General features: G+C 41.9%; 1 protein-coding gene across 2 annotated transcripts in view; it reads right to left on the bottom strand.

Annotated features, from left to right (window-relative positions):
* CPVL (carboxypeptidase, vitellogenic like) overlaps nucleotides 1-19,312 on the bottom strand; it is a 127,747-nt gene that overhangs the window by 87,313 nt on the left and 21,122 nt on the right. For both annotated transcript variants that reach the window (XM_027539417.1, XM_027539418.1), the window contains 2 exons: nucleotides 17,819-18,007; nucleotides 10,701-10,819 (listed from right to left, as the gene is read on the bottom strand). In XM_027539417.1, coding sequence (XP_027395218.1) covers nucleotides 10,701-10,819; nucleotides 17,819-18,007 — 308 coding nt within the window. The remainder of the gene's footprint in view (nucleotides 1-10,700; nucleotides 10,820-17,818; nucleotides 18,008-19,312) is intronic.

Raw genomic sequence — 19,312 nt, forward strand, 5'->3', positions numbered from 1 at the left:
TAAAGAATGTATGAAACTAGAGAGTGTGTTTATTTTTGTCAAAAATTTAAAAAATTTTACTTAAAGTTTTTCATATCATAAAAAAAATACTTATTCTTACTTTTTTTTCAAAGAGGGTATAAAAAATCCCTCTTGCCCCACCAATCCTATTCCCTACAGATGATCACTGGAGTATTTAGTCTTTCAGATTTTTCTCTATACCCTTCCCCACCTCCTCACATGTACATATGCACATATCTCATAGATGTTACTTATGTTATGTACATAAGTACCTTCCCCCCCCCCCAAACTAGTCTTACATGACTTAGCAACTGAACAAAAACAGTAATATATAATACTCTATATTTGCTGCATTCACTTAACAGCATGCTGTGGAAATCTCTTCATATATCAGTATGTATCATCATCTGGCTGAATAGTCTGACACCCTGAATTTGCCATGAAGTATTAATTCATTTAACATAGAACATCAACAGGCATTATTCTAGGGCTGGGGATGCAGGCCAGCTCCCACTCATGGACAGGAAGGATAGTTACTGAAGAACATGGACTGTGGCACTAGACTGTCAGGGTCTGAGTTCTAATTATGCTATTATATAGCTGTGTGACCTTGGGCAAGTTACTTAACTTCTCTGTGTCTCATTGTCTTCTGCTTGAACATAAGCAGAACATAATAATAATATAAGCTTGAACATAATAATAAGCTTGAACATAATAATAAGCTTGAACTTAATAATAATGTCTATTGTACAGGACTGTTGTGCAGATTCAGAGTTAATATATGCCCAGCACTTGAACAGTGCCTAGAGTATCTACTTAAGTGTTAGCTCTGGCTACTTTTCTGGTAAAGTGGGAAGACAGGTAATAAATAAGTAATTAAAGAAATGGGTAATATAAAAGAACAACAGGAAGATGTTAGACTGAATACTTAAAGGCAGCCTTTGGTGATGGGCTAATATTTGAAATGTGAATAATACCTTACAAAAAAGCATTTATATATTTAATTAAAAAGAAAAATATCTACCAATGACATATAGGTCAGAGTAGTGCAGCAAGAACTGACGATCAAAAATAAGGGACAAGGAAATTTTAAATATAAAAGAAGGGACAAAAGAATCCTAAATATTTAAGTGAGAAGTCTCTTTAACAATAGAATTACAAATTGCCCTCTTCTTCCTGAACAGGAAATTATGGCTTTGCCTCAGAAGCCCTTTCAATTCTTCTGGTGACCCCTGGTGGCCAATTCATGAACTTGGACACTCTTTAAGGAAGAGCCCAGGAGGTAGTTTAGCAATTAATTTTTAGATCTCTACTGAAGAAAATTTCACAATCTCTCACATTAGTGCATTCCATTATTCATTCACTATGATGGTGAAAAAAATACCCTAGGTCTTAACAGATTGTCATTTGAAGTATTAAAACTCATTTATTTAACATTCTGTACATAAAGAGATTCTTCAAAAACACCCAGCTTCTTCCTCCTTGCTTCTAAGTGAGCATCAGTTCAGTTCAGTTCAGTTCAGTCGCTCAATTGTGTCCGACTCTTTGCAACCCCATGAATCGCAGCACGCCAGGCCCCTCTGTCCATCACCAACTCCCGGAGTCCACCCAAACCCATGTTCATCGAGTCGGTGATGCCATCTAACCATCTCATCCTCTGTCGTCCCCTTCTCCTCCTGCCCTCAGTCTTTCCCAGCATCAGGGTCTTTTCAAGTGAGTCAGGTCTTCACATCAGGTGGCCAAAGTATCGGTGTTGCAGCTTCAACATCAGTCCTTCCAATGAACACCCAGGACTGATCTCCTTTAGGATGGACTGACTGGATCTCCTTGCAGTCCAAGGAACTCTCAAGAGTCTTCTCCAACACCACAGTTCAAAAGCATCAATTCTTTGGCGCTCAGCTTTCTTCCCAGTCCAACTCTCAAAGTGAGCATAGAGGACTCTATATGGAAACACTAATAAAATGAAACCCTCCTGCCCTACTGCTTCCCACATGAGTAGCATCCTCTTATACTTCGAGTCTTCCTTTTCCCCCTGTTTCCCATCAAACCATACCCATCTTTCATTCCATCCTCCCGGGCCCTCCTCTACATCACGTGGTAGATAACCTTCTAACCTTACAAATTATTGAAGCAGTACATTCATACATTGGGGCTGGGGATGCAGTAAACACTTGCAGATTTCAGTACTATATATTGTAGACAGAGGACTTATTGGAGTAACCCTAGGGAATCTTAGGTACCCAATAAGTATTGGAGCAATCTGCCAATGCCAAGACCTGGGGACATACTCTAGGCACTCCCTTTCTCCAGCCCCACAAAGGAACACCACATTCTGTAAGAGAAAACAGCAACCTAACCACTATAGACCCAAACCAATGGTACCGCTTAAAATAGGAAGTGCGATTAGTAAATTAATTAAGGCTCCCTTCACACTTCTATATGCAGAGGCTGATCATTTGCTTGGTTTAAGTAATGTGTTCTGTTGTAATTGAAATCATTAGTACCCCATGTAACTGTCTTCAAAATTCCCCCAAGTATGTTTGAATGGACTCCCATTTTGCCACTCAGGTCCCAGTTCAGCTGATATTTCAGCTGCAACACTAATGATAGTAATGAAGGCAGAGGTTTTTTATTTAAAGCAATTGGTTTTGTGACTAGAACTGTTAACTAGATACTTAATAACATTTTAATTATACACACATATTCCCAACACGTAAAACAACTTACTTAAGACATTCAGTACTTTTCAGGGCAATTTTACTCACAGTGGTTCATTCTGAACACTCTCTAAAAACTTCCTATACTACGATAGTTGTCGCTGTACCATCATATGGACAATTAACTTTTTAAAACTTTTTTTCCGTTCTGAAACCTCCTCATATCACTTCCAAGTTCCCACTGACTCTCATCAAGCTTTGAATTGTCTCATTCATTTAAGTCAACTCACACCCCACTAGAAACTTCTTTACCTTTCTCCTTCCTAACCTTTCTACCTGGCTATTATTTCTTCGTGAGAAAGTTCTGGCTTCTCTGTTCATGCCTTCTTCCAAAACGCTGGATGTTAGAAGAATGGGGGAAGGGTGTTGGAGAAAAGGACAGACTTTCCTTTCTTGATGCACAGAAAAAAACAGCTGAAAAAGTTTACTTGTTTTTCCAATTAAAATTTCATTTCTCAAAGGCAATGAGGCATATCAAGGTTTCTGCAGAGCCTGAGCATACCTATGGATGGGATGATCCATAATTTATCATTTTTAGCTACTTTCTTTTTGATTTGTCTCACTCACCTACCTTCTATTTTCCCAGATCCCTGATGCTACCAGTACATAGCCAAGAGAAGATAAACAGTGAATGTTTAAAGAAGACAAATGTCTGTGACCTCCACATCTTTACTGTATTATCGGTGTATTTGTAGCCATCAGTGGTAGACATATTTTAAGAGATTTGTCCAAATCACATCCCCTTCTCTAAGTCCATTCACCAATGGAAGCAGCCCATTAGCCATGTTAATTACCACATGACCCAGCACCTTCAGTCTTAGCTCATAGGACCAAGAAAGAAAACCTGACCCAAACTGGGCCAATCACACTCTGCCCCCAGGAGAAGTGCTAGTTAATCTCTGTTTACTGCATGGTCCAAGGACAGATAAACTAGGAAACTGTAGGGTAGCCATCTTCTATTAAATGCCTGTAGAAGCAAAGCAAGCTGATCTGCAATGAAGCATAAATGAGTAATTCACTGGTCTTAGCAGAATAAGATTGAGACAGAAAGACCAGCTGCTGTGGATCCTGACAACTTCTCCGTAACCACATAGTAAATTTTAACTCTTAAATTTTTCTGTTTTTCAAATATTTTTTTTTAACTTGAAAACACTGACCTTCAATACCGTTACAAGTCCTAGTGTTTGCTCCCGCCTCCATTAGCCATGTTCATCCAGCCCAGGACAAGTGTGGGGATATAATACCAGAGGGTCTTCTTCCCCACTGAGCCACTTCCTTTGTGTTGGCCAAATGCCAGCGTGTTGGGTAGGCTTCCTGTGTCCATATTTTAATGTAAATGGATATTCATTATAATGGAAGGATAAATATGTAAAGAGAACCATAAATATGTAAAGAGAACTCTAAAGGGTATCTGGGCTGAGGGACCATCTCATAAGGTGGGGTGTGGCCCTTCCCAAGGCCACGGTCCAGATCTTGTTGGAGAAGCCATGGTTCCAGCCCATCGAGGGGCTGAGAAATTCACTGAGGTGCCCAGGCAAAGGAGCCCAACAACCCCTGGACAAGTCGGAAAGGCCTGCACGACAGCAGGCTGTGGCTGGCAGGGGCCAGGAATGCAGAGGAACTCAGGATGCTGGGAGGCTGCTTGCTTGAAGGGCACGGACAACCAGAAGTGCATGGTGTCCTGCCAGGAAGGCTGCCGGAAGTGACCTTCTGGGAGGCAGGTGGTCCAGGCTGATGGGAGGGTGCCAGAGAAGGTAGAAAGCCTAGGCTGTAGGAAGCCCGCTCACTGGTGAGACCTGTCTGTGAGGGCCACAGACAGGTGGTCACTGGGATGGAGTCCAGTCTATAAACTTGCTGAGGGTCTTCGTGGTCTGGGTGCCCAGCTAAGGCAGAGCACCACTGAATGTCCCTCCACATACACTGCTGACGGACTGGGCAGCAGGGCCAAGAGAAAGCAAAACGCAGAACAAGGGACCAAGAAGAGAAGTCAACTTCCTCCTGCAATGTCCCTGCAGCACCCTCTACTGACAAAGCTAAATATTGTGTTCCCTGAAAATTCAATACTTGTTAAGTTGGTAAGATATCATTTGAGCACAGGGAGTATGAGAAAATATGTCTGGAGATTACACTAGAGAAAGTACCCTGACCTTTAGTTCTCTCTTTCCAAATTCAAGTGAACTGACTAGCTGCACTGGAATCACTGTGGAACTTGTTAGAAACACTGACCCTGGGCCCTCTCCAGACCAAACAAATCAGATCTCTGCTGGGAGGCGTCACATTCTGAGCTGGAGGATCTGTCGTATTTGTAAAGCTCCCAAGTTATGTCTGATGCGCAGTTGCATTTGGCAGCTACTGCTCTGTGCCACTCTGTTACTGAAGCAGTCTAAACATCCAGAGGAGGAAGTGAACTGAGTGTGTGCGAAGGCCCTGTCTCTGCACTCCCAGGGTCGGCTGTCTGCTGGCTTCCAGGGACCCTTGGGGACCTGCTCTCCTGCTCCCAGAGAGAATGCCTTTTGCTTTGGCCACAAGCATCAGAGTGGCTCATTGCCTCTGCACTGCAATGTGGATGCGTGGACCGTGTTCACCTAATCCCCCACACTTGTGCTTTTCCTGGCGTCTGGGTAAGCAGGGTCAGCACCTGCAGGACCCTGAGAGGGAGGGAGCATCTCAAATGTTGCCTGCAGGCACCTCCCATGCCTCACCCTATCCCAGCCTTGCTGACTCCTCAATATGATACTGACCTTTCTCCATCACCAGACAGTCAGATTCCAGGAACCCCAGTTATTCTCCTTGGCCTGAGGAACGAGGTAGGGACCTGAGTAAAGGGTGCTTAGCGTGTATGTGCGTTCAGCCACTAATTCATGTCTGACTCTTTGCAATCCCATGGACTATAGGCCTCTGTCCACGGGATTCTCCAGACAAAAATACTGGAGTGGATTTCCATTTCCTACTCCAGGGGACCTTCCCAACCCAGGGATTGAACCCATGTGTCCTGCCTTTCCTACAGTGCAGGTGGAGTCTTCATTGCTGAGCCACTGGGGCAGCCCACAGGGGCTTAGACCCAACTCTAAACATCTCAGATGTTGACTCTATGGCAGTTAAATAATCTACAGGTTTTAGATAAATGCATCCCACAAATTACTCCTATATCTATAAGAAAAACTTAAATGCTGAATACTTTTTCTAATGAAAAGGATGCTAATTTCAAAAAATAATATATGATTTTTTACCTTCTTAAACATGAAAAATCCCAATTTCACTTTGCAATTTCCTTTCCCAGTAACAATTAATCCACATTCTTGGCTGGCATCCGGCTCCTTCCAATTTGGAATTGCTCCTTATCTCCCGCCTTCTTAAACCTCCCAAATTATGTCTGGTTTTGTTCTGTAGAGTATTTGTGTTAATACTAGGAAAAACTAGTAATGACAGTGATGATACTGATAATGAAATAATAATAGCAACTCTACTTATTAGATATCAAACACCATTCTGAGACTTTATCATATTATCTCATTTTCTCAAAACCATTGTTCAGCAGGTGTTTTGAGCCTCATTTTAAAATAAGGAAACCAATGCTCAGAGAAGTTAAGAACGTGCCTAAGGTCACATTTGGCATAAGGAGTGGAGCCAAGGTTTTATCCAAACCTGACTCAAGAGCCATACTTTTAACAATTGTAATTTATTGCCCTCCATGATTTGTTTTCTCACAATCAACCTGGAATGATCAATAGCAAATATTTCTCCAACAGAGATTTTCTTTTAAAATCTAATTCTGCCCAATTCTAGTTGGGAAACTTGGAGCTAATTATCTAATCTCTGCAATTCTCTTCCAACTGTAAAATGAAGATAGTAATTCCTTCCTCATATGGTTTTCGTAAGGATTAAAGAAAAATGCACAGTATTTATTAGCACATAGTCAATGTTCAATTAAGAGCAGCTATTATAATTGTTACATCTTTATTGGTTTCATTGTACTTTTTATTCTATGAAAAATGACTGTTCATTTCTCATTTTTATCGTGTCCCCCCACTGCACACCAATTTCAAGTTCTGGAACCCATTATTCATTGATTTGTATATAATAAGAGGGGAGACTCAGAAATAACAGGAAACACAATTAATTTGAGAAACAGCAGTCCAAAAAATTACCCAGGGGCTATTACAAGTGTGCCATCCTTCCTGGGTCTCTTATTTTCTCTACCTTCAATTTTCGTAAGGGGTCATTTCTCTCCTGATGATCACATCAGCTGTTCCCCTGTGACAGGCAACAAACTATTATTTCTGCCAAATGAAAGGAACTCTCTCCCATCTCAGTGACCACTGCTTCTCCTTGTCGCATGCTTTATCTCCTTCACCCAAAATGGCCTGGTCCATAATTTATAGCCTGACTGCCTCGGCAGGAAAGGTTGCTTTGGGGCCTTGGAGACCTGGCTGTGTGTGTGGGCTCCCCTGGAGGAGGTCTTGGAACTATCTATCCCAGCTGCCATGTGGTGATAACCTGTCAACAGAACCGTCTTTTCATCTCTGTGCCTCTCTCTCTCAGTCTATCACTTCCAATAGAACACCATGTTCTTAAGCATCTTTCATGCTGCAGTGGCCTCAGTTTCAAGTCTTCTGGGATCATCTTAGAATCTGTTTAGGGCTACAATTCTGGGCCCCCAGAGAACATAATCTGGGGGTGCATAGGCAGGTCTTCTTTAACTAAAGGGGGGCCCCAACAGTCCAGTTATTTTACTGCAAGGGGTTTCAGTCCGGCAACTAGGAGTGAGTATAAACCCTAAGCCCTTTTCCCTGACCAGCTTTACAGTCCCAGAGCATCACCAGCCTCCTTGATAAAGCTGTCCACCTGCTTAGAGGCAACCTAAAGAGGAAAAGACTGAGTCTTCGTTTTGTTTTTGTTTGATCATGTCCCTGTTTTCACAAATCTGGATCATTACCAAAAAAAAAAAAAGACATCATGCAGAAATCAATGAGGAGTTCACTGGCATCATAACCAGCCACCAAAGCGGAAGAGAGAGTAAGGAATCAGGTTTGGCAGGACTAGGGTGAGGGTGGAGAGACAGAGGGCATTGGATTTGGAGACCCGGCAGTGGCAGGATTAGGAGAGCTGACCCCAAAAGCTGCACTCACCTCCTCAGTCCCCCATTCTAGCCTTCATCCTAGGTAAGTGCATGGGATAACAGAACCACCTCCATCGGGGTTTGCCTGCTCTGGCTGTTTCTTTCTGGCAAAAGAAGTGTGAGTCACTTTGGGGTCAGGAACACTGAATCCAGGATAGTAGCCTGTAGGCTGAAACAATGATTTCTGAAGCATGGTCCACCTGCTAATCCTACAACTTGCTAGCCTCTCCTAGTTTATGAGTCAGAATCTCTGGGGAATTTGAAGATCATTCTTAAGTACAATAAAATAAAAGAACATATTGTGAATCACTAATCCAGGTAAATTTTTCAAGTATCCATTTTGCACAGAATAATGGCCTTCAGAGATGTACACATCCAAATCCCTAGAACATGTGAATATGTTAATTCTTAAGAAGAATAAGGTTGTAGATGGAACTAAGGTTGCTATTCAACTGACATTAAAATAGGGAGATATATCCTGGATTATCCAGGTGGGTCCAAAGTTATCCCAGGGTCCTTATATGAAGAGAGAGGCAAAATACAAGAGTAGGGAAGGTGATGAATAAGGAGTTGGCCAAAGTGATGCAATGTTCAAAGTATTCAGCTCACTAATACGAGCTGTAAAGACAGGAAAAGGAGCCATCGATTCAAAGAATGCCAGCAGCTCTAGAAACTGCAAAAGACAAGGAAACCGATTCTCCCCTGTAGCCTCCAGAAGGACCGCAGCCCTGCCAACAACTTGACTTTAGGCCAGTGAGACCTGTATTGGACTTCTGATCTCTAGAACTGTGAAATAATAAATCTGTGTTGTTTTAGTGACTAAATTTGTACAATGGCAATTGAAAACTCATACAACTGCTATTCATGATAAATGCCTGCATTTGCATATTATATAGATAGATATGATATCACAAACCATACAGTATGGTTTCTGAAAGGCATAAAGTTTAAGAGACTTCTAAGAACACAAGGAAATTTCCCACCTGTCAAAAATAGGTCATCTTTCTAAGCTTAATTTATACCAACTCCTCAATATCATTGTGCTGGATATTTGGATATTTTCTTGACCACTTCTGAAAATCCAGGCTCCACTTGGCTCCATGACATGGTAGGCAGACCTCAATGGGCCAGACTCCCTTGCCCTCTGGTTTTCAGTTGGGTTCCCCCAAGAGGGGTTCCAGCAGGAGTCTAGAGGACAGTCAAGTGCCAGCCTTGCACGTGTACACCCATGAGTTCAGTTTAATTCAGTCTCTCAGTCATGTCCAAGTCTTTGTGACCCCATGGACTGCAGCACGCCAGGCTTCCCTTTCCATCACCAGCTCCTGGAACTTACTCAAACTCATGTCCATCAAGTCTGTGATGCCATCCAACCATCTCATCCTCTGCCATCCCCTTCTCCTCCTGCCTTCAGTCTTTCCCAGCATCAGGGTCTTTTCCAGTGAGTCAGTTCTTCACATCAGGTGGCCAAAGTATTTGAGCTTCAGCTTCAGCATCAGTCCTTTCAGTGAATATTCAGGACTGATTTCCTTTACGATTGACTGATTTGATCTCCTTGCAGTCCAAGGGACTCTCAAGAGTCTTTTCCATCACCACAGTTCAAAAGCATCAATTCTTAGGGGCTCACCCATGAAAGTGAGCCCTTAAATTTTGTGCTTTAGGAACCTTACTTGCCTCACCCAAGAGTACAATGAGGAAGAAATAAGGGGTCCAGGAGAGGCCTCCCAGAGTGGTGACAGCCTGAAAACTACTATGAGCCCCAGCCACGAAGAACCTGGAATTCCTCACCATTTCTTACATGCCTTCTCCACACCCACCACACACCCACCTGATGAACAATCAGAGGCCATGGCTGAGAAAGCAGAAATGAAAAGTCAAGAAAACACAACCCCACAGTACCAAGAGAAGAAACTATGTTTAAGCAATTTACGCAGTCATTATATATACAGTGCTGTTATATGCATACAATTTGCAAATTTTATGCAAAAATAAACACTACCCTCCACAGGGATAACTTTTTCTTTGTTTTCTCTGGCTTCTGAAGCAAACTCAATTTGGAAAATAAAAATAGAAAATTACCCTGTGGTGGGATAAGATTTATGTATTCATCTCAGTATCTCTTACAATAACCCCCAATAGTATCCATAAGCCTAAAGGGATTTGTCCCTTTAGGGTGTGACCTAAAAGCGCAGTGTGACCCTGAGTTGAGCTAAATGCAGCTGGTAAAGTACAAGGATATATGTCTGTATGAATGTGAGGTGAAAAGACCCCTCCTTGGAAGCCATCCTGGGTCACCAGTCCTTCCCAGCCCTCCCCTAATGGCCCACAGAGTGAGTTCAGTTCTCTCTCCTTTGTGTCCCCACAAAGTTCTACACAGTAAGTGGGTACTGGATGCACAAAGGAGTCTAAGAACAATAATCAGTACAGTAAAATCCACAGACAGAGCAGTCAATGCCTGACTAAATGTAGACAGGCTTAGACATGCATTACCTATGAACTTCAGGAATCTCCCCACTCCTTGTCCTTCCTTGTTCCCCACCACCCATCCCTGCCCCCAAATATTTTTAGAATAAAGCAACAAAAAGATAGGAAGAAGATCGTGGCAGGAAGAGGATAGCAGCACTGATACTGTGAATAATGTTGCAAGGAATTTAAAAGTTGGACCTCCCCCGGTAACATTTGTTTCCTGCACATAAACAGGAAGACTACATGGAATCACTGGCACTTATTTTTAGGAAAAAAAAAAATCTTAAAGATTAAAAAACACAAAAACACCCTTGGGTTGATTGTAGACCGACGTTTCCATCCGGAGCAAACAGTCAGCTCTTGAGCACCAGGGTCCTGTGCGGGCACTGCTATGGGCCTACCTTTGCCGGAAAGAACCAGAAGAAAATGTTGCTGTTGTAAGTCTTATTCACGGTGATGTAGCCAGAATAGCTCGTCAAATTCCATCCTGGGAAAGGAGGTACCAAACTCAACTGTCTCCCTAGTGGGGGAAAAAATGTATAAGGATTAGACAAAAAATAAATGCAGCACTGGCCATCTCCATCTTGGCCAGACTTCTCCCAGGGGCCAGGTCTGGAATCAGTGATCAGAAAGGCTACAGGGATTGCCATAAAGGTGTTTACTGCCCTGGCCAGGTCCACATATTCAACATTCACCTTTTAGCCAAGAAGAAAGTCAGCTATCCTCAACTCCACTCTAAAGTTAAATCAAGGTGTCACATTGGGCCACCTGGAAGCCAGGGCAGGATAAAGTCGCCTAATTCCAAACGGTGGGGGTGAGGGGTGCAAGGGAAATAACACAGTGAATGATCTCTCAGCCTGGGGCAGGCCTGAGTTCTCCATACTCTTCTGATGGTGAGAGCAAAGGGCCTGACACTTCCACTAAGGGAAATGAAGTGAGGCGTGTGGGGAGTGGGGATAACTAGGGACAGCCAGGGAGGGTGGGGAGAGGCAGGCAGTGGGACTGCGGGTGATCGTGAGGCTACCCAGAGGGAGCCAAACAGGGCAGGGGAGAGATGTGAAAGGCACAGGTCCCGGTTTTCTTATGGCAGCAAAAGGACAGGGAGGGAGAAAGAGGTAACACTCAGATAGCTGAGGCCGCCCAAGAGTAAACAAAACCAATAGAACTAATATTTCCAAGGCCGATATAACAAGGGTTTTATATTATGTGGTATAATTATTACCTCCACTTTACAGATGAGAAAGCTAAAAGCATGGAGGGGTTAAGTAACTTGCCCAAGGTCACACGGCTAGTAAAAGAGGGCTAAACCCAGCACTCAGGCTGCAGAGATAGCTCCTGCCCCTACCCTGCTACAAGGCATCTCAGCTAGAGAGTCAGTCAGAAGGTGTAGGCAGCAGGGAGTGGAGGGGGAAGCAGTGAGTAAGAAAGGAGTGGAGAAGGGACAGTAAACAGGTAGGAAGCAGGGGGTGGTGGTGAAGTCTGGGTGAAGAGGAGACCTTTAGGGGGAACCAAGGAAGTGTCCCTGCTAAAAATGGATCATTCAAGAATAGCTACTTAAGTCTGGGACTTACTAAGTTGGAGACTGGTTAGTAGAGAGTAGATAAGGAAGCTCCATCCTATACACGTGCTACCAACTAGAGATGCCTCCAGTGGGTTGCCGGAGCCCACGGGCCCTGGAATGCCGATTGACAGCGTCTCTTCCCAACTTGGTATTCAGTGACATCACTGATAGCGTGTGGTAAGCCATGGCGTAAATGTGGATATTGATATGTCCACCCTGGACTTCATGTGAGGATCAAATGAAAGCATGCATGTGACCCCTGAGCACAGAGATGCACATAAAATAAGGGCTCAGGCAAAGAAAGGGGTGATTCTCATAAGCCCGTGGGCCACCCCAAGAACAGTCTAGAAGACTTTGCCTTTTCTGGACTCAGTGCAGTTCCCCCAGGAAAGATTAATTCAACCTCTTGATTCATACAAGTTTGCAGACATGTTGGGCGTGGGGCATATGCTTAGTTGCCACTGAGTTTAGCGTTAGGTAGTGATTATAGGCGGAGAAGGCAATGGCACCCCACTCTAGTACTCTTGCCGGGAAAATTCCATGGACGGAGGAGCCTGGTGGGCTGCTGTTTATGGAGTCGCACAGAGTCGGACAAAGTCGGACATGACTGAGCGACTTCACTTTCACTTTCTCTACCTCTTCCCCATTTCTTCCCCATGAGATACATCCCTCCCAATCAAAAAAAAAAAAAAGGCAAAGACAAAAGAAAGATATTACAGAAAAGGGAGATGTTAGGGGAAAATAATGTGTACCTGCCCATTCCCATTCCCCCACCATTCCCTCTTCCCGTCTTTGCTTTCACTCTCATTTAGCCCAAAGAAAAATCAACTCCAGGGCTGGGCAATCTTTAAAACAATTCTTTTGGCCATTTTTTTGGAGATATAATTGACATACAACATGATACTGGTTTCAGATGTACAACATGATTGAATATTCATACACTATATGTTCTGTAAAGATCACCACAGTAAGTCTAGTTAACATCCATCACCCCCTACAGTTACAATTTTTATTCTTGTGATGAGGACTTTTAAGATTTACTCTCTTAGCAACTTTCAAATATGCAAGATAGTTTATTAACTCTTCTTACTATGATGTACATCCACAGCCCACATCCTAGTTGGGCTAGGAAGTTGGAAGTTTGTACCTAAAACACTTTTGAAATATTTTTCACAAAACTATTAACCTTCTCAAAATCCAACAGAGACCCTTCCAAAAAAAGGAGAGTAGAGAACTGAAGACTGAGGGGTTGGGAATGAGTGAGAAGTGAATCCCAGAGGAGTAAATGGGCATTCAAGAAAGACAGAGAAAAATGAGAAAGGTCAGAGTAGAATGAGAAGAAGAGAAAACATAATAGAAAGGAGCAGGAGGGAATGGACTTCGGGAGATGGGTGACTGAATCAATTTATCTCTCTTGAGACCAGCACAACACGAGGTCCGATGGCCTGCTCTGAAGATGACTCACATGCTTACTCAGTCCTCTCTTTCTGACCCTTTCTGAGCATCTCAAAGTTCTATCTCTGTTGCCTTGAACTGACGGGGGTATATTTTATACCTTCCTTTCTAGATCAGAGGCTACTGGAAAGCAGGGAATTTGTCTTGCTTACCTTTGTACCCCCAGGGACACAGCATACTGATTGAAACACTTAAGACATCCAATACATACTTGTAATGAATAAATGTGAATTAACGAACTAAAACATGACACACTGGCAATGCACTCGGACTCGCTCATTTGTACAAAAACCTCCAAAGGCAGGCGGGCCTTATTAAGATCTTAGGAAATTCAGAAAAACTTTTCTCGGGCCCACAAAGAAGTGCTTCGCCTTGTTTTTAATTTTAAATTTCCTCTAACTATACCACTGCTGCTGCTAAGTTGCTTCAGTCGTGTTCGACTCTGTGCGACCTCATAGACGGCAGCCCACCAGGCTCCCCCATCCCTGGGATTCTCCAGGCAAGAACACTGCCACAGTAAAATGATTAAAAGTTCTTTCAAATAAATTGATTTTTTTTTTTTTTTTGGCATTTTCAAATGTCCCATTCATCCTTTCAGAATCTGTTAATAGAATGTGGAAAATAAACTCCCTAGATGTAGGAGTTTCTTTCTTCCTGGAACCATGACTCATAATACAAATGTTTGAAACAGTTGAAAAAAGGAAAAAGGTTTTCTTTGAAGCAGCTTCACTTCCTACATCTTACTGCGGTGACTGGTGCTTGTGATAGTAACACTTCCAATCCAAAAAGATTGGACCACGACCAAAGAAGGGCTTGACCCAGCTAATCAGGCACTCCATATTTGCAAAGACTTGCAACATCATCTGGATGGACAGGATACTACCAGGCCATAATTTTTAATAAATTAAGACCCAATAGCAAAATATTCTTTAAAGTTTATGAAAAGGCAGTGTTTGGAAATACACTAAAACTGCCCCCCATATTAATTTTATTCATTTTGTTTCAGAGAGTGACAGTTTATTCTAGCTGCAGAGAAAGCAAACACACAGTTACAACTAACTACATAAAACTAAGCTAGTTAACTTGGAATTTAAAAGAAATTAAAATTTTCTGTGTCTTTTTGTGAACTACTGTTTATCTCAGAAATGTTTTGTTGCGATATTAAGACTCACGTCCCTAAGATTTCAACAGACTTGATGCACAAAAGGGATTCAGGGGAGTGAGCTGACCATCTGTCCAGAGCTTCCTGAACTTTCAGTAAAGCGAATGAATAAAATTATATTTAATTATGCTGTCAGGGCTACATCTGAATACCCAGATGTACCAGATTTTGGATCAGCCATTTAAAATTCCATTCAAAGATTTTTGACTGTGTAACAGAACTTTAGAAAGTGATATTACACCGGATTTAATATTTTAAATGTTGTCACTTATCAGATGGTGATCTAACAGGATTGACACAAAAGGATAGAAGATAAAACTATTTCCCTTGAAATCTTTCTTTAGTACCGTTAACATCCATAAGAGGGAAATGCTCATAGGCAAGAAATCCAGGAATGGGTGGGATGTGGATCTCGGGCAGATTTCTCTATATTCTCTGTACTTGGTTCTACCTGATGTACAATTCAAAGACACTTTCCCTTAATGCTGTTTAAGCTGTCTCCCTCTCTCAGGATGTGCAGGCTCTTTCTTACTTGTCCAAATCTTACCCTATATTTTCAAGTCTGGCCACACAGCACAGTGGTTCCTACCTTGTGTTGTGGGTCAGCAGTGTGTGTGTGTGTGTGTGTGTGTGTATGTACGCGCAGGTGTGTGTGCACACGTGTGCACGTGCTCAGCTGTGTCTGACTTTTTTCGACTCCATGGGCTATAGCCTGCCAGGCTCCTCTGCCCACAGAATTTTCCAGGCAAGAATACTGAAGTAGATTGCCATTTCCTATTCCAGGGGATCTTCCTGACCCAGGAATCATGAGTCAGCAGAGATAGGTTTTAACATCAGATCTGCCACTTACTAGCTTTACATAGCCCTGGGCAAGATACTTAATTTCTCTAGGCCTCAGTTTTCTCATCTATAAAATGGGAACAATAACTATTCATTCTTCATTAGGGTTGCTCTAAGGATTAAAAGAGATAATGTGTGTAAAGCATAATTTCTGGAACATAGTTAGGTCTCAAATTCAAATTCTACAAATATTTATTGAGTGCCTATTACATACAGGCACTGTGACAGGAACAGGGGATATAATTACTACTAAATGTTAACTATTTATTTCTTACTACCACTGTTACTACTACTACTATTTTATACCAAGATTATGCCAACCAACAGGGATAGCTTCCTTCTAAAAATTTACAGCATATCTACCTCAAATGTAATCCTTTAGCACTTTAGAGTGCATTGCCTGATTCCTTCTTTCATGTGTGTGCATCTGGTTACTCCAGAAGAGGACAAGTTTTTTAAACAAAGGAAAATGAATTATAGTAGGCAAATTACAGAGCAGAAGGCAGAAAATTTGGATCTTGATCCCATCTCTGCTACTATTACCTGTGTCCTCTTGGGCAAGTCATGTGAAATATTTGAGTCTCAAGCTCCTCATCTGTGGATTCTAGGGTTTAGTGATGAGTATTTAACTCTGCTATGTGAATGAACATAATCTCAGTCATCAGTACCCATTTATTAAAGAAGCTAAAAGCAATGCATATGACTCAACTGGGTGGATTTAGAATAATGATAATTTGCCTCTTCATTTACGTCAAGTGACATCAGCCTATACCACTGGGCTGCCATATTTTCATGACTTTTCTACATCAAGCAAAATTGAGTCTTTTGAAAAAAGACTGCATTGCCTCATTATATTATCATTGACTATATTATCAAAGTTTTTCATTTTTTCTTACAAAAAAATATGATGAAACACAGAATCAATGCATATTTCAGGCAAAGATATATGAACAGAACTCAAATGCACCCATAAAAAGGGAAAATGTTTTGGCTTTAAATTAAAAAAAATGACAGTCTATTGACTATGAGATCTCTTCAAATGAAGAAAAGTTGCTTTATTTTAAACTTCCATACATAGTATATGCATTTATTTTTTATCTTTAAAATGATCATTTCCCTAAAATTTCTAGTTTCAGTTCCACATGTCCACGAAATCTACCAGCATATCAGCTTCATAAGCATTAAGTCTGCCTTCCTACATGTGACTAGGGATAAAATCCAAAGCAAACACTAAGACCTCCATCTATGGATGCTCATCTCCAAGATATGCTCCACCAAGAGATGTCCCATCCCATCACCTTTCCCCTCTCTACTGGATCACTTTTGTCATTATCTCCTACCTTCTTAATGACCTCGCCTGACTCCATAACTCTCCTCAGCCACCACCCCATTTCTCTGCTTCCTTTCACACACAGCTCTTCAGGATAGCTGTCTATATACTATTTTATAGTTTAGGAGCATCGTGAGGTCCAGAAAGATTACATCATTTATCTTATACAGTGATTTCCCTAAGCATGAAGAAGCATTAAGAGTACAGGCAGGTCATAAATTTTAGACTCTGATGACACCAAATGACACTTTTTGTACTAGTATTAGGACAATCTCTAAATAAAAGCCACCAGCGAATACAGGTATTTAGAGAGCAACTTACAGGTTACAAAGAGTTTTCATGTACATTTTTTGATCTGATATTTTTAACATCTCTGTGACTTGGGTGAATTGTTTTATCTCCATCTAATCAATGAGGAAAATGAGTCCTAAGACTCAGATAACTTCTCAGGCAAAGGGGCCAAGCACAATGGCTGTGAGCTTAGACTCTGGAATGAAGCTGTCTGGATGTAACCCTTGCATCTACCAGCTGGTGTCTGCATGACTGGCAAGTAACTTTATTTCTTTCTGCTTTAGTTATCTTCTGTGTAAAGAGGCTTAAATAGGTTGTTGAGATGCTTAAATGCTTTTATATCCAATGCTTGGAAGCAATAACTGACACAGAGTAAGTTCTAAGGTTATTATTAGCCCTATTAAATGACCAGGCTTCCCTGGTGGCTCAGAGGTTAAAGCATCTGCCCGAAATGCAGGAGACCTGGGTTCCATCCCTGGGTTGGGAAGATCCCCTGGAGAAGGAAATGGCAACCCACTCCAGTATTCTTGCCTGGAGAATCCCATGAACCGAGGAGCCCGGTGGGCTACAGTCCACGGGGTCGCAAAGAGTCGGACATGACTGAGCGACTTCACTTTCACTTTCATTAAATGACCAGTTGTAGACAGGCACTATACTAGTTTTATAAATAGATATGTGGAGACTCAACTACTAGTTAATCTGACCCTGATGAACTTTCTTTTTAGCTCAAAACTCTGATACTATATGATATCAAATTGTTAATATATGAAATAAAACAATTGAGTAAAATATCATATTGTCTTTTGGATCCTGTGAGACATCTGCTAAAGCAACAACTGTTGAAAGTATACAGTTTCAGTGGTTTCAGATTTAAGCTTACCTTCTTCAAGTTTCCCAGTTTCAATATAAGGAGTCAGAAATAACCGCTGTCCTGGGTCTCCTTTACGTGGACTGGAAACATGGCCTTTTCTGTACAAGGAGCGAAACAGCCCATCAGCACCAGGGCTGAGCACCAACAAGACCAGCAAAAACAGTGCCTTCCACATGGCACCAACCGTTCCCTCTGGGCCTAGAATGAAAACAATAACTTTCCACAAATGAATCCAAAGAGTAAATATTTACCAAACCCCTTTATATGCAAAACACTCATTTAGTCACTCAAAAAATACATATAAAGCTCTTTGCTAAGTACCTTGCTGCTGCTGCTGCTAAGTTGATTCAGTCGTGTCCGACTCTGTGCGACCCCATAGACGGCAGCCCACCACGCTCCCCTGTCCCTGGGATTCTCCAGGCAAGAACACTGGAGTGGGTTGTCATTTCCTTCTCCAATGCATGAAAGCGAAAAGTGAAAGTGAAGTTGCTCAGTTGTGTCCAACTCTTAGCAACCCCATGGACTGAAGCCTACCAGGCTCCTCTGTCTATGGGATTTCCCAGGCAAGAGTACTGGAGTGGGGTGCCATTGCCTTCTCTGGCTAGTACCTTAGATAAAGCCTAAATCAGGTCAACCCAGTCCTTGCTCATCCTGAAATTAACAGTCTAATGGGATGCTATTTAAGTGATTGGCAATATAACTAGAGCAACAACTTCTATTTCTAAAACTGTGGTCTGGAAAATAAATTCTATGAAGGATTACAGGAAGCATGAAAACAAAAGGGACTTCAAACAAATCACAAAGTGAGTGGGAGGGACAGTCATCCACTCCAGGCAGAGGACTCAGAACATATTTCAGGACAGGAGAACCTAGGAAGGAAGGCCTTACCAAGGTAGAAGGTGAGTAAAAGGTGGGTGGAACTCAGTTAGGCAGGAGAAATGGGGTGGAAGTGCAAAGCTTGAGAAAAGGTGAGACCTGACTTGTCCATGGGTGTTTTGCAGGGAAATTTAAAATAATTAGAATAGATTTCTGGCCATCTTTTTATCTCTTACAAATCACTAAACTTTGCATTCAAAAACAAAAAAGAAAGAAAGAAGAGACAGAAGATCCTACAACCATTTACAGGCCCTTACCCCTATAGCAAGATGACCAGTGAACTCAAAAGTTAGACCTCACACTTTATTAATACAAAGCTTTTCAAGGATCTTCTAACCTGATGTTTGCTTGATAATAATAACATAAAAATGTGTGGTGAATTCCATAAACTTGAAAACATGTAAATTGTTTTTACAATGGGTATTTCCAATGTATTTTTAGCTGATCTGAACTTCCTGATAACTCAACCAGGAAAAGAAGGGTTATCATCATTAATCTTAGACACGGAAAATTTGACTCAAAGGAGTACCTTATCTACAGACATCAAAGCAGAGAAATCAGAACTAGTATGCAGTCAGGGCTGGGCTGAGGATAAGGTGAGTCTGATGTAGATGTAAAGTGGGACCT

This window comes from Bos indicus x Bos taurus, chromosome 4, assembly GCF_003369695.1.
Source record: "Bos indicus x Bos taurus breed Angus x Brahman F1 hybrid chromosome 4, Bos_hybrid_MaternalHap_v2.0, whole genome shotgun sequence".
Lineage (NCBI taxonomy): Eukaryota > Metazoa > Chordata > Mammalia > Artiodactyla > Bovidae > Bos > Bos indicus x Bos taurus.